Source organism: Aspergillus glaucus, assembly GCF_001890805.1.
Source record: "Aspergillus glaucus CBS 516.65 unplaced genomic scaffold ASPGLscaffold_7, whole genome shotgun sequence".
NCBI lineage: Eukaryota > Fungi > Ascomycota > Eurotiomycetes > Eurotiales > Aspergillaceae > Aspergillus > Aspergillus glaucus.
Window position 1 is genome coordinate 752,320 of NW_019170459.1, and position 24,888 is coordinate 777,207.

The window sequence follows — 24,888 nt, forward strand, 5'->3', positions numbered from 1 at the left end:
TTGTTAATGTCGATCAATTACTTGAGTGATACTATGAAGCAATAATAAGTTCAATTCCGTGTCTAATTCCATGACACGAGTTTATGTGCAGCATGCCCTACTGCCCTACATTTTTGCTGTACATGTTTAGATACAGATCATTAGAAGAAATTTTAGATACAACAAAGGAAATATTATTTAACGAGCGAATCTATTTATGCCACCTTTTAACTCTCACACCCTCCTCCCCATTACTATCACTAGCCGCCCTCCCCCTCCCCCTCGACGACACTCCACCCCCCTCCCGTCTATGCCACGGATCCTCCGGCCACACCCACCCCCTAACTCTCTTCGCATCTCTCGTCTCCCCAGCATGCACCTTCGGAATCCACTTATCCCTGCCCTCTGACAGAACCTTCTGCCGGGTAAGCGCGCCTGGTCCGCCGACGTTGACGTGCGGTGACGGCTGTGAGGGCAGCGGCGTGTCCTTTGAGAGCATGAGGAGGAAGTAGAGTGCTAGGGTTGTTGTTAGAGGGACATCGAGGGTTTGTGGATTTGTATTTGCAGTGTAGTATGGGTGTGTTGTGCGGTCAGGGACGGGCGAGTGGCTGCTGCTGCGGCTGCGGGTGGACGAGGTTGAGGATGAGAGGCCGTCTGTGCCGGTGCTTGATAGGGCGGGGGAGTGGAATCGGGTATCATCGTCAGAGGTTTTGGTTGGGACGGGCGGGGAGATTTCGAGGAAGCCGAAGTATGGGACTGCTTCGGCGTCGCCGTTGTCGCAGCCTGCGCGTACGCAGACTAGTTCTATTTCGGTCATGATGAACCCGTACCGGCATCCGTGCTCGCGCATGCATCTCTGTAGATGCGCAAGACCGTTAAGGTACTCGACCCGTCTTGGTTCAGCTTCCTTGCGCATCCCCGTGTTCCACCGGTCAAAGCTTCTAACTATCCCGACGAGTCGACCCCGAGGTAGACCTGAGCTTGTCTGGTCCGTGTCGGTGGAGTAGTTGGCGAGGAAGTGCGGTCCGCCGTAGTTCTTGTTGACTGAAGTGCGCACTCCGGGTGCTGCGTAAAGCCGCAAGTGGTTGTGGCCTTGGGATACAGCCAGCGCTGCATTGACACGTGGTGCGTAGATGTCGTTTACCAAACCGATTAAGGTGGTTTCGCATTCAGGTGCGAGACGTGATGAATGGACCATAGTCGGCGGGGTGAGGTATGACGGAATTTCCGTCGTTAGGAGTTTTGTCAGACAATCGATTGAGTCGAATGTGGAGGGTTGGAATGATATCCAGCTGCGTAGGTTGCGGATGTCCCACCAGAAGTAATCGTGCATTCCTCTAGTTGGCACGACGTTGACGTTTCGCACCAGCTTGATTGCCTGTGTAGGTGCCGTCAGGTACGACAGCATTGTTGTTGTTGACTCTTGCACTTCCTCAGGGCGATAGACAGAGCCAGCGGGGTAGGGATGGATATTCTGGGTGTGTGGATGTTGGTAATAGTACTGCGGCGTCTTCGATGCCGCCACAGGTGGCTGTTGGTGAGTGTATTCCGCCGTCGAGCGCTGCTGCAAGTACGGTGGATGCACAACAATATTCGGAGTCGCTGGTGTAGACGGAACAATGTACCTGGGCAGCTGTCGGTATGTTGGATAACCGTATCGTTCCAGCATCGCCTCACGGTTCCTCGATTCAGATACATGCCGAGAGTGACCCTCAGGCGAAGAGGATGCCTTGCGCTTGTTCGAGGATGTGATGCTCACTGGCGACAACAGAGCCACGCCATTGCCTGAGCTGTACCCCGGAGCAGCCGGAGATGCGAGATAAGCGCTCCGCTGAGCCCCTGAGCTCTCATGAACGTACGGCAAGGGAGCTGGTGAATTCCGTGTGTTGCGACGTTGACGCTGCGATCCAGCTAGAGGAGCTGGCTCAACCACGACATCCTGAGGCCGGATCTTAGGGAGAAGTGCTGGTCCGTGATGAAGCTTCCGGGGTGGTGAGCCGCCAGGGCTAGTTGCAGATGTCGTCGCAGACCAAGGGGACGAAGCATCGGTGGAGTACACGGAGGAGTCTGAAGCATGTCGACTATGGGCCGCGCTCAATGGGACGCCCGGGGGTGTTGTCGGACGGCAGTAGGCGTATTGAACAGACATATTGGCAGCGGTTTGAAAAGTATGAATGTTCAGGTGCAGTGATAGGAAGTACCAGCTTCCTGTGGTGTCTCAGGACCTGTCAGTGCAGAAAGAAATTAAACAATAAAACAAGCAGCCAGTCTTGTATAAAATAGAACAGGGCTCTCAGAGCCAAACAATGGCCAGTGCGATTAATTGGACTGATTCAGAAATCAAACTGCCAGATACCAGAGGACATCGCTTGGATATAAATGCTCCTCCTCAAGAAGCCTTGATGCGCTCAGCGAGCAAGACTCAACAGAAAAAGGAACGAATTCAACGTATCGCCAGGCACAGAACCCTGGAAAACATGAAACACACGAAATCCCTCCATCGTGACGCCCATAACCTCGATCCCCATATCTCTGGCGTCTTCGACGTCCAATATAGGTAAGAGAAACCCATACTAGGTAAACCGCGAACAGTCAATATGCCAGAATGCAGTAGACAGAACCTCCACATCCCGGCGCAAATCGTTTCATGTTACAGTCGCGCGTCAAGTTGCTGCTATTTTTTTGCATCTGCTGCGTTTCTGCAGCATTCTAGCAGCAATATGCAGCGATTGTTAATAGACATTGTTCGTCATGAAGCGCTATATTCGGTAACAATTGATGTGCTATTCTTGGAGAAATGTCCCTAATTTAGGGACACAAAGCCGGCGTCACGCCTCTGATCTTCATCAGCCGGCGGCAAGATTGAAATGTAATGGACGATAATATTTCCTTAAGTGTCTGCTTGTGGCAGGAGAGAAGGGTTCATCTCTCTTAGCGCCGACGTCGAATGGCCGGTGCGTCAGGAACCGCTGTTCAGAGCACAGCAGAAGAAAACAATGCAGCCGCAGGAACCGGTACTGTAGATGCGAGTGTTTCGAAAATCATCCTGGTTTTTCTTAAAATACACCAAATATCGCAATATGAGAGGTGGTTTGGTTTACGCGCCGGAGATGCAGCGCCGGCGTCAAGCTCGCTGAGTGGTCGATGCGTGCAAAAAAAGAACTTATGGGTCAGTCTCATTAATATTATTAATTGGTTTCTTTTTTCATAATGAACTAATTAGTTAGATCTGCTCGTTGCAAGATGCACGCTTTAAACGAGAGTTGAGAGAATGGTGGATGGAGAAGAGGTGCAGTTACATATTACTCTACGGGTAACAATGAAATGTCGTAGCAATAGCTTGATTAATGTATTATGGACAGCAAGACAGAATCCTAAACTGCTCATAAACCCGGAATATCCCAGCGCCGTATCTAACAGTATCCTTTCTCCTTCTGGTATAAAACAATGCCAAATTCTCATCAACACTCCATTCTGCGACATTTGAAAAGTTCATGTCCCAAGAAACAAATTCGTAAAAACAGTATAATTCAAAACAAATATTAGGAGGGGAATCATAGAAAACAATTTATGCCTTGATATCGTACTTCCGGCGGAACATGTCGTCCACCTCAGTCAGGTAGTAGGAGCCAGAGACAATGGTCTCAGGGTTGCCCGAGGGCTTGAAATTCTTGGCCAAGTGAGCGTGCTCACGCAGGAGGCACATGTCATCGTAAGCCTGAGGGGGCAGGACGTGGCGGCTGTTCAGGCGGTTGTGGAGGTCAAGCTTCTCAGCCATGTACTTCACATCACCGACAACCTTGGCGCTGAACATCGAGCTAGCAAGACCGCTACCGTACGAGAAGAAACCAATGCGCGTGGCCTGGCTGGGGTCGAAAGACACGTTGGAGATCAAGCTGGCAAGACCGCCATAGACGGTAGCAGTGTACATGTTACCGCAAAGAGTGGCAACATCCAGAGCGGGACGCACGCGTTCAGCGAAGGTCTTCTTGGTCAGACCCATGAAGGTCTTCTCGATGTTCTTATCGGCAAAAGTCTTCTCGTATTCGACGTCACGCAGCTCAGGAGCGACCTCAGCGAAGGCGGGGTGAGAGGGGTTTGCCACGTAGTCGTTGTAGAGCATACGGCCATAAGACTTCTGGACCAACTTGCAGGTGGGGGCGTGGTAGCAGATGTAGTCGAAACGGTCGAGAGGGGTCTTCGAGTCGTCCTGCTCAACGCCATTGGTGCCATTGGCGGCCTTGAGGGTCTTCTCGCGAGCGTTGTAGGCCTTGTAGCAGGCATCGACGGCCTCAGTGTAGCACTTGAGGGAGAAGTGACCATCAACGACGGGGTACTCGCTGGCCAAGTCGGGCTTGAAGAAGTCGTAGGCGTGAGTGAGATAGCTAGCACGGAGACCGGGCTCGAAGACAATGGGGGCGTCAGGGCCAATCAACATGGCCACACAACCGGCACCACCGGTAGGACGGGCAGCACCCTTGGCGTACAGGGCAATGTCACCGCAGACAACAGCAGCATCGCGACCATCCCAGGCGGAGGACTCGATCCAGTTGATGCTGTTGAAGACAGCGTTGGTACCACCGTAGCAGGCGTTGACGTTGTCGACACCCTCAATGTTTGTGTTTCCGTGAGGAGCAAAGAGCTGCATCAGGACGGACTTGACGGACTTGGACTTGTCGAGGAGGGTCTCGGTACCGACCTCGAGACGACCGACGGAGTTGGGGTCGATTTCGTACTTGCGCAGGAGGGAGGAGAGGGTGGTGAGGGAGATGGAGTAGATGTCTAGTCACAATATTGTCAGTATGCTGCCATTACTAGCCATTGAGAATGTAAACACACACCTTCACGGTCATCACAGAAGCTCATCTTGGTCTGGCCGAGACCAATGGTGTACTTTCCCTCACTAACGCCATCGTGCTTCTCCAGCTCAGCCTGGTCGACGCACTGTGAAGAAATTAGTATGAATTTGACCTTATTCCTGTATTAAAAAGCATACCTGACGAGGGAAGTAGACCTCAATGGCCTTGATACCGATGTTCTGGGGGCGGGCGGACATGGTGGCGGTAGTAAATAGAGTAAATAGAAGGAGGAATTGGGTAGTATGTATTAGTTATGTGGGATATGTGGGAGAGAAGTGAAGAGAATAGAGAGAGAAGAAAAAGAAAATATTTTGAGGGACAAGCGAAATATAAAAGGAGACCAGCTGTTGTCTTTGAAATTTTTTTGGAGGACACTCGACGGAGCACCAGATATGTAATACCAGCGAAATCACCACGGATCGAAAGCGCTTTTCGAGGAGGACAGCAGCCTCTTTATATCTCTAGCCTATTTGTTATTGCGAATCCAACTGTTCTTCCCCCATTTCCCCCCTCCCCCCCCTGAAATTCGCATCCACACCGACTATGCTCACTATACTCTGATATACGCCGCAGAACGCATCCCGACGGACAATGTTGAGTTGGAGTTTTGTTGGCCTTTTTCGGTGCCGTTCCACACGCTAACCTCCTCCATACGGTCTTCGTACTAGCCATGGTTGATATCGGGTTAATCTCATAAAGAAGAGAAGAGAAAAGATGTATACTGCTACTGCGTACAGTGAGGAGTGAGTGCAGAGAGGGACGAAATCCATATCAATCTTATCAGTGGATCCATCCAGCAGGTACGGAGGTACGGAGAACGTATGATCACCAGTTTTCCTGGCTCGCGGCTTCTCCCGTCATGTTGCGCATGTCTCTCTGCCTGTTTAGGATGTCTGGATCATTTCTGGGTTCTTGTCAGGCTGTCTAATCGCCTCCGGATCCACCATATTGTCCCCGAGTCTACGGAGTCGGTCGAGTCTTCTATATCGAGTACTCCTGTCCGGAATCTACCTATATAGAAGCACTTAAGATGCTACTGTCCATCCCACATTCTCTGGGTCCATTCTATCAATTGGATCCAGGAAATATGCATCCTTCGATCCGAGTCAATCCTGGATATACATCAGAATCCATTCTCTTTATCCTCAAACCTATCATGAACAGACTCCACCTTCACAGGCTCCGGTTCCCCTCTTTCTCTTTCCCACAGACTCGAAAGTTGTTCAGGTATCGTACAAGGGCCAGCAGCAATGTTGCAAATAATTATTTCCAATACAGGCTCATTGAAGGTGTGGAAAGACTAGAAGGATATCACGCTGGAGGCTACCATCCAGTGAAAATTGGTGACTGCCTCCATAACCACTACCATATATACACAAGCTGGGCTTTGGCGCATACTCAACAATATGGCTGGCGAGAGACGAGCGAGCTGGCGGGTATGTTGCCATCAAGACCTTGACTGCCGATAGCAGCAGACAGGAAAATGATATACTACGCCAACTGGATTCTGGGGGATTCTCCAGCGTACATCCTGGAAAGGCCCATGCCCCTTCAATTCTAGACGAATTTGCGGTTAAAGAGCCCAATGGTGAACATTAATGCCTTGTAGCTGCACCTGCGTTTATGAGTCTGTTTGATGCTTCGTCTCCCCAAAGCAATTGATAATTATTCAACAGACCAATTCTATACCAAGTACAACGAGCCATATTACGAGTCTATTGAGCGTCTTGACAATCAGCCTCTCCTTACTGGGGGTTCGATGCGCGTTCGCAGTGGTTCAATGAGGATGGTACACGGATGAACCCCTAGGGCCCAGGCAGTGCATGGAGTGAGCGTTTTGAGAGTTGTCTACAGAAGCCGCGACGGAGGGACAAGATAGAGAAGGTTAGGGACGGGGAGAGAGATGCTTTGGTTGCGATGTTACGGGCGATGCTGGTCTTTCGTCCTGAGGAGCGGTTGACTGCCGAGGAAGTGATGGGATCTAGATGGATGAGAGATTGGGCGGTCCCCGGGCTTGAAAAGATGAGGGAGCAATAATAGTATTAGATCTCGAAAGATTTTCCAGTAGTTCTAGACCGAGATGGTGATATTCAATGATATACAGCCTTGTCCATCCGTGGTTTATAGATCAACCTGACCGGAGAGCACGGAGTATCGACATCGCGCTATAACAGCCACCTTGAATAAAACAACATATTCCACAGAAGAAGAGAACAGAATGCTACGAGAGCCTCTAACAGCCACAATACCCCTGGTACATGTCACCCCAGTTGGCCGTTTCTGTCACTTGGCGGTGGGTCTGCGCCACGCGGTGTTCTGGGGAACTGAACAGGAGGCATCCAGTTTCCGTCCTCACCTCCTCCAACTGTTCAACTATCATCCTTCTTTTCTACCCCCTCTCTCTAAATATCTGGATTATCGCTCGCTCGAGCATGGTCGCCCAGACTGTCACTCCTTTTCTCTCGATCAGATCATGATCCCGTTTAGTTCAGCGTCCGTGACTCTGTCCAGCTTCCTTTGCTGCTCCCCGGAGCCCCCGACTTCCGTCCACCATGGGCGATAAGAAATTCAATTACCAAGCTCTCCCCATTCCTTCCTACGATGAGGCCATCGGCAACCGCCCCGGTTCTTCGCGGTCACACCCGGATCGAAGCGAGGCTAGCGACGATGCTGAACGAGAAGGCCTACTGCACCAGCACGACAATAACAATGACGATGCAAACGTAACCCGGGATAACAATGGGAACCCCCCGCCTCCTCGATCGTTTCCGCGTGGATACCACCCGCCCACCGTCGAATCCGCCCGGAACAGTTTGGATGATCTCGACTCCGCCGCTTCAGGTTCCGATAGGGGGTCGTTGGAGGAACTACAGCGGGAATTGGATCAGATGGATGTGGAGGATGGCGGGCAACAATCATCTTCGTCGCAGCGAGCCTCGCGGTTACGGAATCGATTTGCGAAACCGTTTAGTACTCTGACGCGAAAGCTTTCTGCGATCCATCTCCCTTTGCGCCGGTTATTACCGAACTTCCGCTGGACGATCGATCTCAACGAAGCGAGGACGAGGTTTCAGGGACAGGGATGTATTGTCATGTTGCGGTTATTTGGGCTGCTGCTGGTGGTTTCTATGGTCTACATCTTTTTCATTTCCGACATCTTCAGCATGAATACGCGATTTATCATTGGTCAGTCGTTTAGCTCGTCGTCAATCGAGAACTTCATCCAGGGCCAAGTCAACGAAACCAACATCGCTGAGAATCTGAGGAAAATGACAAACTATCCACACATGGCCGGTACAGAGGGAAGCTTCGTGCTGGCAGAGTGGATCGAGCAGGAGTTCCGCAGCGCAGGTTTCGATGAGGTCGAGAGGGAGGAATTCCAGGTCTATCTGAACTACCCCCAGCAGGATGGTCGCCGGGTGGCCATTGTCGACCCGCCCGATCTGGCCTGGGAAGCGACGCTTGAAGAAGACGATCGCGAGGTACCCGTGTTTCATGGGCATTCCAAGAGCGGAAACGTGACAGGCCACCTCATCTACGCAAACTACGGATCGCGCGAAGACTTCAAGCTGCTCGCCGATAAGGGCGTCTCAGTGGAAGGCTCTATTGCACTGGTTCGCTACTATGGTTCCGAGACGGACCGGGCGTTGAAGGTCAAAGCGGCGGAACTTGCCGGTGCAGCTGGCTGTATCATCTACTCTGACCCGTCGGAAGATGGATTCGTTCGAGGTCCTGCCTATCCTAACGGAAGGTTCATGCCGGCCGACGGAGTGCAGAGAGGCGCCGTGAGCTTGATGTCGTGGGTGGTGGGTGATGTACTCACGCCTGGATTTCCCTCACTTGCTGGGGAGAAAGGAAGACTCAAGCCAGAAGAGAGTTCTGGGTTGGTTGGTATCCCGAGCATTCCTATTGCTTCGCGCGACGCGCAACGGTTATTGCAGGTCCTCAAAGGCCACGGCTCCAAGGTACCACCAAAATGGGTTGGCGGAGTCCCCGATGTACCGCAGTGGTGGACGGGTGACAAGAATTCGCCCAGCATCAACCTGATGAACATGCAGGATGAAGTAGAAAAACAACCCATCTACAACATTATCGGGCGAATTACCGGCCTTGAACAGCCCAAGAAGAAAATCATCGTTGGCAACCACCGGGACTCTTGGTGCTTAGGTAGCTCCGACCCGGGCAGTGGCACAGCGGTAATGCTCGAAGTTGCCCGTATCTTTGGAGAACTGCTTAGCTTTGGCTGGCGTCCGCTGCGAACGATTGAATTCGCCAGCTGGGACGGAGAAGAATACAACCTCATCGGCTCGACAGAACACGTCGAGAAAGACATCAAAGAAATCCGCGAAAATGCATTCGCCTATCTCAATGTTGACACAGGCGTGAGTGGTTCAGATTTCTATGCCTCTGCTTCACCTGTCTTCCAGCGCGTTATGCTGCAAATTCTCAACCGTATCTCAGACCCTTTCGCCAACAAAACGCTAAAGGAAATATGGGAAGAAAAGCAAAAAAAACTGGCTGGCCTAGGTGCAGGAAGCGACTACGTAGCCTTCCAGGACCTAGCCGGAACATCCAGTATCGACTTTGGTTTCACCGGCGAGAAATACCCCTACCACAGCTGCTACGAGAACTTCGACTGGATGGAACGATTCGGAGACCCAAGTTTCCAGTACCACAAGGTCCTGGGCCAGTTCTGGGGGTTACTGCTCGTCCAGCTTGCTGATAGCCCTGTCCTCCCATTCGACCTGGAGGCGTATGCCAGCAACCTCAAAGGATATGTCACGGGGTTGGAAGAGTACGCCAAATCAAAGGAGGTCCCTATTGCCAACGGTGGCAACACTGCCCGCGACGCAACAGTCAACCTCGAGCCATTGTACGACGCAGCCACGAAATTCCAACAAGACTCACAACAATTCCAGCAGTGGTCCGACGCATGGCACGACGCCGTCTGGGGCTCAGGCGGATACGAGAACAATGTCCTGGGAATCCAACGAATGGTGCATAATGCGCGTATGGCAACTTTCGAAAGTAATCTTCTCGATCTCAGAGAGGGTGGTGGAGTACGTTTCCCCCCCAAATATCCCCTCATGAAAGAATTGTTTCTAACAAGTACAGATCCCCAACCGCACACAATTCAAGCACGTCCTCTTCGGACCTCAGCTGTGGTCGGGGTACGATGAGGCTTATTTCCCGGCTATTCGCGATGTCATTGATAACACGCGCAACTGGACACAGACCCAGGAGTGGGTTGATCGGATCGCCGGTATTATCGTTGATGCGAGCGATAGTCTGTTCCATAAACCATAGCCTCGACCTTCTTTTCTCGCTGAATCAACCGTTTTCTCCGCCACCTTCTCTCTCCTTTCCTTCCCTCCTATCAGAAATCCATCCGACCCCTTCTCCTCTTGACTCGAATCTATCTTGTACAAAGACTCCTCCATCCTCCATCCTCTATCCTCTATTCCCATTTCTCTTTCGCGCCCTGAAACTTGCATCATTTTTCACTTTTCACCTTTCTTGTACACCCTAATTTGGTCTACATCTGGTCTGGTGTCTGGGATTCTTTTGACTTACACATGCACCACTCCGTTTCTTCATTTTTTTCATATATTTCATTATTTTCATCGTTCTAGGGATTACGGTAGGTACATGGTTCATTTTCTGGTTGCGATTTACTCGACTAGACTTGATTTAACCTGGTTTTATCAACATGTAACAGTAACATAACATACATACATACATACATGTATAACTAGGTGCCTCGATTTCTCGATTCCATATCTCGTCATAGAATTGCTAGCTAGATCGCTGTAGCTAGTCTTGGGTGTATTAATCATGGAAGAATTGTTCGAGATAGACTCGGTCTTTTGCTCTTCTGTTCATTTCCCACCTGATTAAAAGAGGGATAGATTAGCCCTGCTACTCAAACCTACGGGTGCAACGCTCCAGTCACTGACGCCAGAAAAGAGTTAAATAGCTTTGCACTATGCTATGCTTCGCTGACCTGAGATTGAAACTGAATATGCCAGAGGAAAAAACAAAAAATAAATAAATAAATAAAATAAAAAAGCAACAAATCTGAGAAATGCCACACCTATAACTCCATGCCGATGACACCGATGATACATATCAAGTAGACATTATTATATACAGTAGTGTGAGAAATGCTGATAAGTAGAGAAGATGACCCATTCCCCTTTTTTAAGAAAACGGATAACCTCCCGCGTGCCAGATGAGAAGGGAAAGTAAGACAAGTTATTAAAAGGAAATATTCATGCAAGAAATGTTCCAAGTCTATCCGTGGACCCAAATCAAGAGCGCAATGTAAATGAACGAAACACAAATCTGTCGTGTAAGAGGTTCGCCGCTGGTAGCTCTGCTTATTTCTTGATGTTTTCAACGCTTAGCATTGGAGTCTCGACCAACCGGTCGCAAGGGACGCCTTCGTCCCTTCTGCGTGCAAAGAAGCTATCGTGTTCGGACACAATTAGAGCCCATTCTGCAAGCGCACGACCAACATATTTGCTAGTCACGAGCTTGTCATATGCAGCAGCCTTGGGGACTTGGTACGGGACGACAGGATCTTTCGCAGGAGGTGGAGGGGGTTGTGCATGCTCGTCTGTAGGAGACGCGTCCTGATCACCATCTTCCGTGTCGTCCTTTTCTTCCTTTTCAGTTCGCGGGACATCCTTCGATGCACCAGACTCAGATTGAGAGACTCTGGATTGGCGGAGTTGTTGTAGGTGGATTTGCGCAGCTGCTGGCAGAGAAGGAGGGAAAAGACGCCTGTTTTTTCCAGGCCAGTGGGGTCGATCCATCCATTCCAGCGAGAACTTGAAAAAGAAAGGCTGATGTACTGGCTTTGGTGGTGGAGGCTCGCTCGAAGTCGGCTGAGATTGCGGATGACCATCCAAGCACTTGTCAGTACTTAATGTGGTATCGGGGGTGTGGGTGTCCGTCTCGTCCGATTTGTTACTAGCCTGGGCATCTGAAGACTTCGAGCTGGAAGAGGAACCGAACATAGCTTTCAAGAGGTTCCATTTCTTCTTGGGAGGTGGTGGTGGATCAGGAGAAGATTCCGAAGTCGAAGAATTACTGCTGCTTTTCCTCGGCTTCGCAGCAGGCTCCGATGGGGCAGGGGGTACAACGCGATCGAAGGAGACGAATAAGTTGGCCGGTGACAGTTGATTGTCACAACGAATAATGATGATCCGACGCCCGGGAGCCGGGGTGCAGGGTGCAGACGAGAGTGGAGGAACATGTTCCTCAGTAGATTTCGTTTGAAAGGCCACATAATGTTCCCACATCCGATGCAGCTTGTTTGCCAATGCCTCATAAATGGCCCTGTACGGCATAGTTCAGTGACTGGACGCTATAAATAGAAAAAAGGGGACAAACTTACGAGTCGAGTGGCGACGGTTCCTCGTTGAATCTGGCTATCCTCCAGCAGACCAGGCGATGAAAATACGAACGAATCATCGGGCTCCAGTGGTTGAAATATTGGTAAAACCAATCATCATGCAATAAGAAGCCCAGGCAAAGGTCTGCTTTTCGCTCCTCAGATGCAGCCCATGTATTCCACATGCAGAAGAGGAACGAGAACACCTTGACCTCAGTGAGAGAATTGTTACTCTGTATCATTTGTCGACACACGTCCAGCCAAAATGGCCAATCAAGCAGTACCATCTCGACAGACTGCGAGTATTTGGTGATTATGGGAATGGCCTCCTCCATGAAGTCACACATCGTGAAGCACGCATTATGATCATACAGAGATGTTCTTCGAGCAGCCACCTTCATTATCCCGCAGAAGGACTCGGCATACAACAATCGCGCATGATTCGGCTCGACAGACGATTCCGAGAGGAAATCCCGAAGAAGGATAATGAGACGATTCTCTGCCATAGAGCGGTGACTGTTGGCACCACCTAAGGGGAGGGCCGAAACCGAAGCATCGGCACCCTCGATGAAGTCGTCAAAGGTAATGGCGGCTGCTGTATGAGAATTATCGGGAATCTGGGAAGCGGACTGCTTGTGCAGCGTGTCTTCCAGAACTACGAGCAACTGTGCATGGATTGGAAGTAAGCCCGGAGCCAGGATTCGCTTTCCCTTTTCAATCCCTCGCGGTATCGAATCCGCGTATAATATGTGTACGAATTTGACAAAGACGAAGAACAGATCCGTGTCGCGGCCGCACCATCGGGAGATCCAAGGACCGTGCCATGAAATATGGCTGGTGTTTAAAGGAGCTTCGGGCTTTTGGCGGAGATGCCGCACTAGGGAAGCATGGGAGTGGAAAGATAATGGCCGCAAGGCCGTGGGAAAGCTCAGGGCCAGATCCTGGGTAAGCAAGCGCGTGGTGCTACTTCTGTCTACACTCGACTCAGCAAATATCCGTTGGTAGATGCTAGCAGGTGTGTTCCATAAGCGGACCAGGATATCTGCCACACCTGGGCAGAAAAAGAAGGCATAGGCGCACGCCTTTCCACAGAACGCTACCAAGCTGGCGGGAGCATGTCTCATGGACATCCGTTCCACGACGAAGGCCATCTGGGACAATAGATTCTGGATGAATATGTTCCGGATGTTGTGGTGTATCGACTCAAGAAGGAAATCCGAGCCGGATGATCGCTCCGAACTGTCCGATATGGAAGTCGCGGCATGTTGTAACGACTTTGGCAGACTCTCGCTGGGATGGGATAATGGGAACGCGATCCTCCACTCCGGTCGGGTCATAACTCCCACCACAGCCTCCAGGTACACCGGTCGATCGGTACCAGAGATTGATTGGTTATGTCTGCCATTGAGCATCTCCAGCAAACCAGTCCACCATTTGTTGAGGATGTTTACTCGACGGTCCAGATCTTCGGCTCGCAAGTTCTTACAGGAATGAAGTTGGTGGCGGCTGAGAAACGGTATCAGGGAGGAACGAATGACATTGGCTTTCAAGGCGCTCGATTTGGATTGGAATCTAAACAAGGTCATCATTTAGCCTACTGTCACGTCGATGAGCAAGCCAAACAAAAAGCAATCACTCACTTTTGATAATCTGCCTCCAGTCCGCGAAAGATGCCCCATAGGTCATCCTTCTTCCGTGGAGGATCCATGCTGGTGCCGGACAGGGCTGCGGCAGTGGCGGCCGCTCCCTTTGGCATTGGTGGCAGGACCGGGGTCGAGACATTGAGAGACGCAGAGAGCTTTTCCAGGGAGCTTTTGGCCCGCAACGAATTCACTGAAGAGCTGCTTGGCGAGTCTACGCTATCGTTGCGACCATGTGTCACCACGGCCACCATTGGACGCCGTGGCCGCTTGCCTAGGAGTGTCCGCTTGCGAGAGAGTGGTTGAGTGTCTGTATCGGTGCTGGGACCTTGATCTGGGCTTGTGGGCGATTGATCCTCTGTTGGTGAGGCGCGGGATTTGGATGATTTGGTTGATTTGGTTGATTTGGTTGATTTGGTTGAAGATGGAGACGCTGGTCGAGACGGCGAGTCAGAGGCCCATGGTCTGCGCGCAAGGTTAACCAACCTTCCAGACACCGCACGGGTCTTGGAGGGCCGGGCCACGGGCTCTGGAGGCCTTGTCTCAGGCACTGTCATGAGCGTATCCTGCGAATCATGCGTTGGTGCATTCACCTGCTTTTGTTCGTCCATTGATCCTGACCTGCGCGAGCAACCCCCAGCCCTGTTTTGGGAGCGCAGGGAAGTGCGCCGCAGAATATCTTTGCCGGCGGCGACATCTTCTTTTGTCGGAGACGGGGATTGGTGGGTAGAGGTCAAGTCTGAAAACGTTCTTCGCAGTGGTGGTGAGACCGGGGTCTTAATGGCCTCAGGAAGATTCTGGTAACTAGCGGCACGAGATAAGACATTTTCCTCTTGGTTGCTCTGGTTCAACAAATCAGGAGAGGATGCCGACATGGTCGATCAATGACGACCACAGCGACTCCTAGCGGTTTGGCGCGAAGTGATGGTAGGAGAGCAGAGGTGTGTGTTCATGTCGGGGCCCCGTCAAGGGGATTTAAGAGGACGTGTTGCGCCGCAGCTGAGTATTGGCAATGGAGAGACCAGCTCCTCCATGCACAATAATATCTGCAAGAGGTCGAAATTCAGCGCACGTAGAAGAATAGCAACAGCATTTGGAAAGAGAGTCCGGTGGTAAAGAGAGTGTGGGTATTCGAGGGCTGACGGGGTATGTGTTGGCGGAGCGGGTAGACAGACTGTACGAGAAAAGAAAGGTGTAATAATTAAGAAATTGAGAGGCAACCAAGCGCGCTACTCAGGAGCGCTTTCCAAGCAAATTCGCGAGAAAAAAGAAGCTAGGCTGGCGTCTCACTCCTTTGGGGGAATCGGGTCTGTCATTCGGAATGTACGGTACGGAGTATGCGGCTGGCAGGCGGCTGGAAGAGTCAACAGACAATTCCGATGGTAGAGATTCACGGAACTCAAGGAAGAATAGCCAGTCACACCGCCGTAACTGACGGCAGCTGACGGCAGCTGACGGGGGAAAATAGAAGGAAGAGGCTAGGCAGGGACGGAACTGGGGGCTTACCCTTTCCGGGAGGAGGTTCTGAATGAGTGGAGGGGAGAATATTAGGGGAGAGAAAAGGAGAAAGAGAGAGAGAGGAATTAGGAAGATTAAATAGAGGACAATGGGGTTGAATATAACAGACAAGAGAAGAAGAGAGAGAGAGAAGGATAAAGAGAAGAAAAAACAAGCAAAAGAACAGAAGAGGAAATACAGCAGAAAGAATTGAAGATTCACGAAGCTCAGCAGAAGCCGCAGAGAAGCTGATCGTCTTATGGGGTGCGGAGTTCTCTCTGTGTACAGAGATACAGCGTAGACCCTTGTTTTGTTTTGTTTCTTTTCTTCTCAGATATGACCAAAGAATGAAGGAATAAAAGAGAATAAAAATATGTCTATTTGCACTTATAAGAAAGATAACCAAGGCTGTTATTCTCTACCGACCCTTCTGGTGATGTTTCTGTAGATTACCAGGGTCCTGGTATTTACCATACCGTCACAATCGTTACCGCTGCCCTGGATCGGAAGGCCCTGCGAGGCTAAGAGGCTGACCCGTGGATAAACTGAGATCCTGCGGCCATTTTGGATCTCGGAACTAAATACCTTTTTAGAGTCTGTTTAAGCAGAGATTTTCTATACGAATACGCTAGAGTACTCTGTAGCTGTTTTACTGAGTACCAGTACAATAATAATAATGTCATGTTGATGTTGATGTTGTGTAGGTACAGTATCATACATTACGGTACAGACATGCAACAGCAACAGTTCCAGGTTCCCATATATATAACAAAAAGATCAAACATAAATAGACAGTGCTATTATTGCAGCATCAATAATAGCATAATTCTGTCATGACAGTAAGGCAATTGACCAATGCTGGCGCTTGTGGCTTCCGATACAATCGCAGTTGTTCTTTTCACTGTGAATTTTGTCTACCCGTCCAAGACAATGCCAATCTCCGGCCATTGCTGGAATACGAACAAGATCAAAGAAAAAGAATTATGGCTATGCCAAACTATCCTAACTATGAAGCCCTCGAATGGATCTACTCCGACTATTGACGGCGATCATTCTCTGTTCCATCCATTCCTTGACCAAGTAAGGTCGAACCAGCATCATGCACAATACTATGCGCAGATGCACTTACACAAAACCACTAATGTCAGTTCCATCGACCGTCAGATCAGTCATACCAGTGGTTAATTGGATTCTCAGGATCTCCGGAATGGACTCTGGCCGCATACATATACAGCCAGCCACTCTTTACCCCCGGCATTCCAGTTGTTTCAAGGGAGACATATTGAACTGTTCCTATGAGGGCTTTTGCGAAGGCTACTACTCCGTACACCCGCGTACTACTCAGCCGTACGTACTTCATAATACTTGTCTGTCCATTATTCCGTTCAGGTACCGCAGTACGTAAAACAGTGTTGACGGATATTCGCTGTCGAACTCCGGACTTTACCCACGCACCATCTTGGACAGATCTCGCATTGAGATCATTCCCACGAAGTACAGAGTATAATTTTTTTCCTCAGCTAATTGAATAAATGCTTCATGGCGGTCTGGTGAGGAACGTTCTGGAGCTGTCACATTGAGCCATGGCCAGATAACGCAATTGGCTGCATTCCTCAAGAATTAGACAACTCCCCTGCCTCAGAGTTCAATCATTGACTTTCCTTGGCATAATACCTACCTGCATGAGAGTATTACTGCGTGCCCCGTACGTGCATAAGTAGAATACGAGCACGTCAGAGTTCCCGGTGCATTATTCGGTCCGGACCAGAGAGTGTTCCGTACTTGAAAGCGATGATGCGGTGGGATATTCATATGGTGTTGCCGGTACGGAGTACATAATTGGTTCTTCTCTTCGATATTGAAATAAACAACTTTTCGTCTCCCTTGATACCAATGGCTTTATCAATGTTCAAGCTCCATCCCACCCAAGTCTCCATAGGAGACACAAGGGTATTATTCCATCCAATTGAAGACAGACTGAAAAACGAAATCAATTGTTCCGTAGGTTTAATTTACACAAGTTCATTCAGGACATAATGGATGTTCATGGTCTATTCCCGTTACCCATTCGTCCTAAACGCTCTCTTTTGTCCGCGTCGAAAACGTAGTAAACCTAGTGGGCAGGAGCCTCATCCTCCTCGGGCTCAACGAACCAGTGCTCCTCAACAGGAGTAGCCTCGCCGCTAGCGGCCTGGCCCTCAACCTCAACGTCCTGGCTCTCGTAGGCCGACAGCTCGCCAGCGAGGTTGGCCTCCTCGGGGGATTGGGGAGCCTTGGGGGCGGCAAACTTGTGGACGTGGGCCTCGGCGTCACCGGGCTTGACGGGGGTGGGCTTGTAGGCCTTCAACTCGCGAAGGTAGAGCTCCTGAACGGGGTCCGCTGCAGTAAATGTTAATGCCTCCGGTGTCGGAAAAAAAACAATGGGGTTCGATATAAGAATTGGGAAAAGGGCTCAATGTCTGTAATCGAACTAGAATAGGGTCACCTACCCCGACGGACAGCGGAGTTCATGAAGCTGCGGCGAGCGACAGAAACCTGTTGCCGAGAGGCGCGGGAGAAGAGGGAGCGCTGTACCACCATTACCGTCAGCAATCCGTCCGGTCGGATTGATATAATCACCTAGGGGTAGCAGAGAACTTACCGAGGCTCTGAGAGTCTGAGACATCATTGCAGGCAGACTGGTGGTTGGAACGAGGAGACACACACTGCTGAGGGTGGGAAAGATGAAGTTCCGTCCATCCACCGACGAGGTTCAACTCTTCGGGACGCTTCGGCTTGGCACCGCCCACCGATGACTCAGCACTGCGGCTCTGCTGCCTCGTCCAGTTTCGCCTTCGGTTCTTCTCTTCTCTCTTCTCTTTATTCTTCTTTTCACCTCCGAAATACCAACCCCGCCCGTCGAAAGGAAACACCCTCGACGCCGTTACCTCGAGATCACCCCGTTCTATCGATTTAGACGGCTTCATTCGCTTCGAGGACTCAACGACTCCGATATCGCTCTCGCCCGATATCCCTCGGTGTCGCCATAGGCTTTACGTCAGGCTTTACTCGACCTCTGCTCTCTTTCGTGAGATCGACGATCGCGATCTATTACGGAGACCTTGACTGGTTTATTGCGGTTGGACGAGTTTAATCCTGACTTCTTGGGGTTTTTTCTGGGGGCTTGATTTCTTTGGGAAAAGGTGCTTTACTCAGGGGCCTGTTCGCAGAACTAGGACCCTATCCGTACTGGAAAGGTAAAGCATCAGTTGACTGGGTTCCCTTGAGAGTTCATGAGGGAGTTTTTTTGCTAACCATGGCATATTTCTCTTTTAACATGGATTTCTATCTTGGGAGCAGTCTGGCTAACAGAATCATGAGGCATAGTGCCATAAAGACGTGACTTTATTGTCTTTTCTTAGGTCTAATACGCCATCGCCGTCTTTCTACTGCGAGGACGAACAATCTAAAGGGAGTCGAATTTTGGAGGTACAGCTTCCGAAATAATCGAAAATGGCCGCCGTTTCCGCCGCCGCCGCCGCACAGCAAGACCCCAATCAATGGAAGAAGAACCTTTCGGCCCATGTCGTATGTCCTGAGTGCAAGGAAATGCCGCCCAACTTGGAGTTTCCTGACTCTCACGAGACGGTTTGCGGTTCCTGCGGACTGGTGCTCTCGGATCGAGAGGTTGACATGCACTCCGAATGGCGTACATTCTCCAATGATGATCAGAACAACGACGACCCTTCTCGTGTCGGAGACGCCACGAATCCGTTGTTGAATGGGGACCAGCTGGAAACACAAATCGCAAGCGGAGGTTCTGGCAAAATCCGCGATTTGTATCGGGCTCAGAACAAACAGTCGAGCGAGAAGGCGAACAAGGCCCTTCTCGCAGCGTACAAGGAGATTGGTGCGCTATGCGATGGTTTCAACATTCAAAAAAATGTAGCCGATACGGCCAAATACCTGTTCAAGGTCGTTGATGATGCCAAGGCCTTCAAGGGCAAATCGCAGGATGTAATTATTGCTGGATGCATTTTCATTGCCTGCCGCCAATGCAAGGTTCCTCGTACCTTCACAGAGATCTTCGCGGTTACAAAAGTAACGAGGAAAGAGATTGGACGTATCTACAAGGCTCTGGAGAAGTTCTTCACGAATCAGAACCTCGAACGGATCAACACTGTCGTGTCGAACGGTGGTGTTCCAGACCCCAACGATACCTACACTGCTACTACCTCTACCAAACCCAGTGATCTCTGCAACCGTTTCTGTAACTTGCTCGATCTTCCGTTCCAGGTCACGAGTGTGTCCTCTTCGCTCTCCGACCGCGTCACGACCATGGGTGATTTGGCCGGCCGATCTCCTCTGTCTATCGTGGCGGCGTGCATCTACATGGCTTCCTACCTGATGGGACATGGCAAGTCTGCCAAGGAAATCTCCCAGGTGGCACACGTTAGTGATGGAACAATCCGCGGTGCCTATAAGCAGCTCTACGCTGAGAGAGAGCGTCTCGTTGATCCCGATTGGGTCAAGGAGGGCAAGGGTGATTTGAAGAACCTTCCTGCCAGCTGAGGCGTGATATTTTCCCTCTCCCTCCCTCTCGCAGAATGCCTGCTCGCGTGCGTGCGTTTCTACGTTTTGTCGTCAGGCGGTTTTTTGAACCGCCTTATAAAAACAATGAAAAAATAACATCATGAAATTGTCGCTGGAGTACCATCATGCCGTCGCAGCGTCAACCCCCGTCCATGGAAAACCCCTACGACTTTGGCTTTTCCTCCCTTTGCATAAAATCTGCTAAGTGACCCAACAGTTTTCTCGCATCTGCACAGCGCCATCTAAATTGATTGATATTCCGATACTATATTTATTACCCATCACACCCATTTTCTAGCTAACTGAACACGAGTCGCTAAGTCCATTGTTTCGCATAAAAAAGAAAAACCAGAAAGAAGACAAAAAAAAAAAAAAAAAAAAACGAGGTTGGCTGATTCGTTGCAGATTTTTTACTAGCTTCTTGCATTTTTGATACACCGTCTGGCTCAGACACGTTTAGAATTGGCTTGATACTGTGTTTTACTTTTGAGCTATAATAATTCAAAAAATATAAAATATATTGAACCACCAAGAGTGGGAGAGTCGTTTATTTTGACACTAAGAATGCTAGAAGTAGACACAAACTCCAACAGGACTGACTGGATCTGACCAATCGCATACAACAGGACACATACAAGTCGTTTAAAAAAATACTTACTCCGGACTGCTAAAAATGAATGACATGGTTTCCCTCATTGGTCAATCTGGATGTCACCGTCTGACTCTCTTTTGCCATCGGCAGATGCGGCCATACTCTCAACAGTTTTCTCCAACTTCAACTCAGGGCTTGCGTTACTTGGCTTGTTGGTCTCCTGAGGCGCAATGATCTTAGGTTCAAATGCTGGGATCTCAGCGTCGGGTGTGTCAGTGATTGGGGACGTGGTCGGTGATTTGGCTGTGGTTGGGATTTCGGGTTCAGCCGACGGTTCAGGTTCAGGGACCGCGGATTCAATAGGAGATGATTCGTTCTCTTCTTGCTTGGCCACAGGCTCAATGACCGGTTCTGGCTTCTTCTCGAGTTCGGCTTCGGGTGTTTCTATCGGTTTAGGAGACGGCACCGGATCGGTTGGTTCACCAGCGACATTCTTAGACAGCTCAAGGGCCATTGGAGGGATCTCCGGCTGCGATGGCTCCGGCTCTGATTGCTCAGTCTTTGATGGCTCCAGCTTGGGTGACTCCGGTTTTGGCTCTTCCGGCTGGGTTGTCACCGGCTGTAATGGTTCTGGGGATGGCTCCGGCTCCGGCTTCTTGCTAACGTCTTGCCCACTCACGGCCAACTGACCACCTTCATCGATCTGCCAAATATTCCATACGTCCGCAATCTTGACCTCTGAGGCAGTAGGGGGCTTCGCACCCGTAGTTTCGGTTGTCGTTGCGGCTGTGGTAGGAGGAGCAGCCGCAGGAGCAGGCTTCCTCCGTGCCGGACCACGAGCTCTGCCTTTGCGAGCGTCTTGGAGCGGCTTCTTTTCTGCTGGTTCCTCTTCCTTCTTCTTCTCTGGTGGCTTTGGGGGACCGCCCTGCAGACGTGAGTTAAGATCCGTCAAGAAGCCAGCCTTCAGCGCGGCGATCTTGCTGCCACCAGGACGGGCTGGGACCGGCGGCTTCGGTTTGGCTGCGACATCCTTGGGATCCTCTTTCTTTGGCTCTTCAGGACTCTTCTTAGCTGGATGAATCGGGATTTGTGGTTTTGGTCGACCGGGTATGCTTGGTGGCTGTCGCTTTTCAGTAGGCGAAGTTCCTGGCTTGGTGGAGGGATCCACCGCAGGAGTTAATTGCGGACGCCTCGCAGGTCGAGCAGGGATGCTTGGCTTTTTAGGCACCTCTGGGCTAGTCAACTCCTCCTTAGGGCTCTCTTTAGGGGCTTCTTGAGGCATCTCGCGGGGAGCTTCTTGGGGAGCTTCTTCGGGAGCTTTCACGGTGGTCACCAATTGTTGGCTGTCAGGAGCATCTTCCCATACGTCCTTGCTGGGGAATCTCTGTTTAGAGAGACTGGGACGTTTCGTATCATTCTCCTTGTGCTCTTCCGACTCGAGGATATGCGTAGCAACTTCATGAGGGTCAACGGAGGCTGCCTGGCTTCTACGGATAGATTCCTGCTCTGGCGTTTCGAATGACTCGAGCTTTTGTGTGTCTGGCGTCGTGACGGTGGCGTGTAATTGCAAGCTGTTTGGCGAATCCTCCCAGATGTCCTGGCTTGGAAACCTATGCTTGAGCTCGGGTCGTTGCTTGAATCGTTCCGCGGTCGACACGGGCTTCTTTTCCTTGTTTTTGTCTTCTGGGAATAGAGGCTCATATTCTGCGACATCCTCCAAAGGCGTATGAGGGTCTTCCCGCTCTGAGCCACGCGAGGTCCAACGTGCCAACGCGGGCCTACCGTGATTGCTGGTGGATCTGCTGTTGGAACGACTGTGGCCAGTGCTAGGAGTCCGACTCCGGAACTCATCGAAGCTATCACCTCTCTCAAGAGTAGGAGAGACTGCCGGATGCTGGAATGCTGATTCTGGGCGCACTTCGTCGGCTGCCAGAATGGGCTCTTCTTCCTCATGTTCATCATTACCTGGTTTAACCTGTTCCTCGGGCGCGGGAGTCTGTGCAAAGCCATCGGGGTGATGACTATGGTGATATGGCTCGTCGACGTGGATCACGCCCGAATCATGCGTCGTTTCTTGCTTGCTCTCTTTCTCGGCAGTGGGGTGGCTCATCTTCCGCAAGGGTGACTCAACCACAGGACGCGCACCACGATCAGGCACCGGAGATGCCATGCGCTGAGTGTACTCGTCCGAAGCCATATAGCCGACCTCTTCTTCTGGGGTGCCTGTCACGGCAGGAGAGGTCCCTTTGAGCCCGTTAGCTGTGTCTTGAAACCAAGGGAAGATGTAGGTACTCACCCAATCCCGATCCAGTCACGGCTGAGCCACGAACGATCTTGTTCAAGTCATCACTGCTCAAGGCCCAATCTGGCTTGGGAGTACCACCCGGTGCGTGCTGACTCTGTTCTTCTTTGGCGTACTCGTCAGGGTGCTTTTGATACCAAGCTTTCTCAAACTTGTCATTGTTATGCACGCCGTGACCATGGAGACCATAGCTACCCGGGGGCAGAGAAGCTTCACGGCTACTGCGAACACGGTGTTGACTACGCCCAGGACGCTGCCCATGTTCCAGATGATGAGGTGCAGGAGATGGAGCTTGCACATCACCCGCGTTGGGATACATTGGGACTCTCTGTCCTATCTCTGGGATCCCATGCTCCTCATTATAGCGGTCTGCAGAGGCAGTGGAGGATTCCTCCCGCGAACTAATCGTTCTGGAGTGAAGCGGGCGGCCGGAACGCTCATGTTGCTCCTCAAGTCCTGGATTTTCCGCACCAATACCAGCCGCAGCCGCCTGGCGAGAGTCCGTCCGGGTGACAGCCTGTACCCTTGCAGCGGCACTGGAAGTGGGCAAAGACGGCTTCGGCGCATGAAGCTTGAGTTCGCTGTCGACATTTCGAGTCTCAGGGTCCTCCGCAGGCTTTTCAACACTCAAGTCTTCGTACTCTATACCCTCCTCGCCTAGAGATGGTATTGTCACACTGACAGGCCGTGGCACCTGGTCGTTTGAGGTCGTCCGGCTCAGACCCGAGCTACCGGGCTTCTCATTCAAAGGAGACGGAGCATAATTCTGACGTAGCGGGGACATAGAACGTTCGATAAGCTTATTCGGGCGCGGAGGAATCTTTGGACCGTCTGGTGCCGATGTGGGTGGTGGGCCCTGCGGTTGCTGCTGAGGCGTGCGTGACGGCCGCGGGGGAATGGCCGGAGGTTGTGTCGACATGATTGACCGGTAGAACGTGTGAAATTACTTCGGACTATAGTAGAAAAGGAAGAACTGGCACGGAAGTTAGTGATAAAGTCGGCAGAACTCAAGCAGCAACGCAATTGAGGCAGTTGGGGCTTCTCGGAGGGACGGTTGGCCAACACGACACCACGTTGCTGATCAGGAATCTGCCTGCAACCCTCAACCAAGGCCCAATTGGAAAAGAAAAATATCCAATTGACTCCCGAGTCCCTGATAAGACCTGGAGAGTAGCGACTCCACTATGAGGAAAGCAGGACATGGGCAGCGACAGGAGGGCCGCTACTCCGCATAGACAGCAATGGCTCTCACTCAAACCCCCTAAGATAGCACAGCTGCAATGACTCCAATGATTTTGAAATCATAGGAGTAAAGAATACAGGTAAATATAACCGATCTACTTACCAGATGGATCGAAACGAGCCTCCTTGTCTCCGAAGACAACGATAGGCGGTGTTGCAACTCCAAAGCGTCCGAAACGAGAGCAATCCAATCCGACAGAACAGCAGACAAGAGAGGCTGCTAGAAGCAGAGACACAAACACGAAAGCACCACAAAGAAAGCAAAAAAAAACAACGAAACAGAAAGAGTGGTGGTGTGGTATTATCAACAAGAGGGGGAAGAAGGAGGGAAGAGGAACAAGTAGACGGTGACGATGCCAGCAGATGATGTATGCGGTACCGCCCGTTACTTACGGGACCACTCCATCAATGTAATGCCGATACGAGTGTTGCAACTGGAGCCAATAGGGGTTATTTTCATTTCACGTTAATGCTGCATGTGGGACATGATTTGTTGTATTGTATTTACGTCGTTGGGGATCTATGTGTATTACACTATCAGTGTCATTTATGGACTACTCCTATGGGACCTATTGAATATTGTGATAGGATAGAAAAAATATATAATTGTAGACTCTGCATATTGTCAGTATTTTGCCTGCTATGCATTGGTGTCTCTGCTGCATGTGTACTTATACGAAGGAGCCAGGCATCTCTTTGTACATTGAGGCATTTCTTTCCCCTATCATGTTTTAGCACATGATCAAGAGCAAAGGACAATGTAGCAGACTCTCTGGACATATTTAGACTACAGAGTACATGTGCCT

The 24,888-nt window shown here is 50.7% G+C and overlaps 8 protein-coding genes across 8 annotated transcripts; 3 read left to right on the forward strand and 5 right to left on the reverse strand.

The window, feature by feature from the left end:
• Window positions 1–190: 190 nt before the first annotated feature.
• ASPGLDRAFT_169001 (uncharacterized protein) lies at window positions 191–2,492 on the reverse strand (the record flags this gene model as incomplete). The annotated part of the gene is made up of 1 exon (XM_022542682.1): window positions 191–2,492. Exon 1 carries the CDS (start codon window positions 2,126–2,128, stop codon window positions 191–193), a length of 1,938 nt encoding a protein of 645 aa, XP_022402355.1. The 5' UTR covers window positions 2,129–2,492.
• Window positions 2,493–3,547: 1,055 nt separating this feature from the next.
• On the reverse strand, window positions 3,548–5,035 carry erg13 (hydroxymethylglutaryl-CoA synthase; the record flags this gene model as incomplete). The annotated part of the gene is made up of 3 exons (XM_022543408.1): window positions 3,548–4,761; window positions 4,821–4,923; window positions 4,976–5,035. The coding sequence occupies 3 exons, from the start codon at window positions 5,033–5,035 to the stop codon at window positions 3,548–3,550; spliced, it is 1,377 nt and encodes a 458-aa protein (XP_022402356.1).
• Window positions 5,036–5,501: 466 nt separating this feature from the next.
• On the forward strand, window positions 5,502–6,434 carry ASPGLDRAFT_1514493 (uncharacterized protein). Its single transcript, XM_022542251.1, has one exon. The coding sequence runs from the start codon at window positions 5,869–5,871 to the stop codon at window positions 6,295–6,297; it is 429 nt and encodes a 142-aa protein (XP_022402357.1). The 5' UTR covers window positions 5,502–5,868; the 3' UTR covers window positions 6,298–6,434.
• A 956-nt stretch (window positions 6,435–7,390) lies between these two features.
• ASPGLDRAFT_123847 (M28 family metallopeptidase) lies at window positions 7,391–10,145 on the forward strand (the record flags this gene model as incomplete). Its single annotated transcript, XM_022540434.1, has 2 exons — window positions 7,391–9,898; window positions 9,954–10,145. 2 exons carry the CDS (start codon window positions 7,391–7,393, stop codon window positions 10,143–10,145), a joined length of 2,700 nt encoding a protein of 899 aa, XP_022402358.1.
• A 1,073-nt stretch (window positions 10,146–11,218) lies between these two features.
• ASPGLDRAFT_24669 (DUF1765 domain-containing protein) lies at window positions 11,219–14,752 on the reverse strand (the record flags this gene model as incomplete). The annotated part of the gene is made up of 3 exons (XM_022543409.1): window positions 11,219–12,182; window positions 12,241–13,809; window positions 13,878–14,752. The coding sequence occupies 3 exons, from the start codon at window positions 14,750–14,752 to the stop codon at window positions 11,219–11,221; spliced, it is 3,408 nt and encodes a 1,135-aa protein (XP_022402359.1).
• A 2,421-nt stretch (window positions 14,753–17,173) lies between these two features.
• On the reverse strand, window positions 17,174–18,042 carry ASPGLDRAFT_45655 (ATP synthase subunit H; the record flags this gene model as incomplete). Its single annotated transcript, XM_022546296.1, has 3 exons — window positions 17,174–17,753; window positions 17,864–17,942; window positions 18,016–18,042. 3 exons carry the CDS (start codon window positions 18,040–18,042, stop codon window positions 17,488–17,490), a joined length of 372 nt encoding a protein of 123 aa, XP_022402360.1. The 3' UTR covers window positions 17,174–17,487.
• A 510-nt stretch (window positions 18,043–18,552) lies between these two features.
• ASPGLDRAFT_1379436 (transcription factor SUA7) lies at window positions 18,553–20,330 on the forward strand. The gene is made up of 2 exons (XM_022541568.1): window positions 18,553–18,610; window positions 18,714–20,330. Exon 2 carries the CDS (start codon window positions 18,867–18,869, stop codon window positions 19,923–19,925), a length of 1,059 nt encoding a protein of 352 aa, XP_022402361.1. The 5' UTR covers window positions 18,553–18,610; window positions 18,714–18,866; the 3' UTR covers window positions 19,926–20,330.
• A 308-nt stretch (window positions 20,331–20,638) lies between these two features.
• Window positions 20,639–23,759, reverse strand: ASPGLDRAFT_24672 (uncharacterized protein; the record flags this gene model as incomplete). The annotated part of the gene is made up of 2 exons (XM_022543410.1): window positions 20,639–22,782; window positions 22,835–23,759. The coding sequence occupies 2 exons, from the start codon at window positions 23,757–23,759 to the stop codon at window positions 20,639–20,641; spliced, it is 3,069 nt and encodes a 1,022-aa protein (XP_022402362.1).
• Window positions 23,760–24,888: the final 1,129 nt, after the last annotated feature.

Bases quoted from the DNA above. Each gene is read 5' to 3' on its own strand.
- ASPGLDRAFT_1514493 (XM_022542251.1), top strand. From the start codon at position 5,869: ATGCTACTGTCCATCCCACATTCTCTGGGTCCATTCTATCAATTGGAT.
- ASPGLDRAFT_1379436 (XM_022541568.1), top strand. From the start codon at position 18,867: ATGGCCGCCGTTTCCGCCGCCGCCGCCGCACAGCAAGACCCCAATCAA.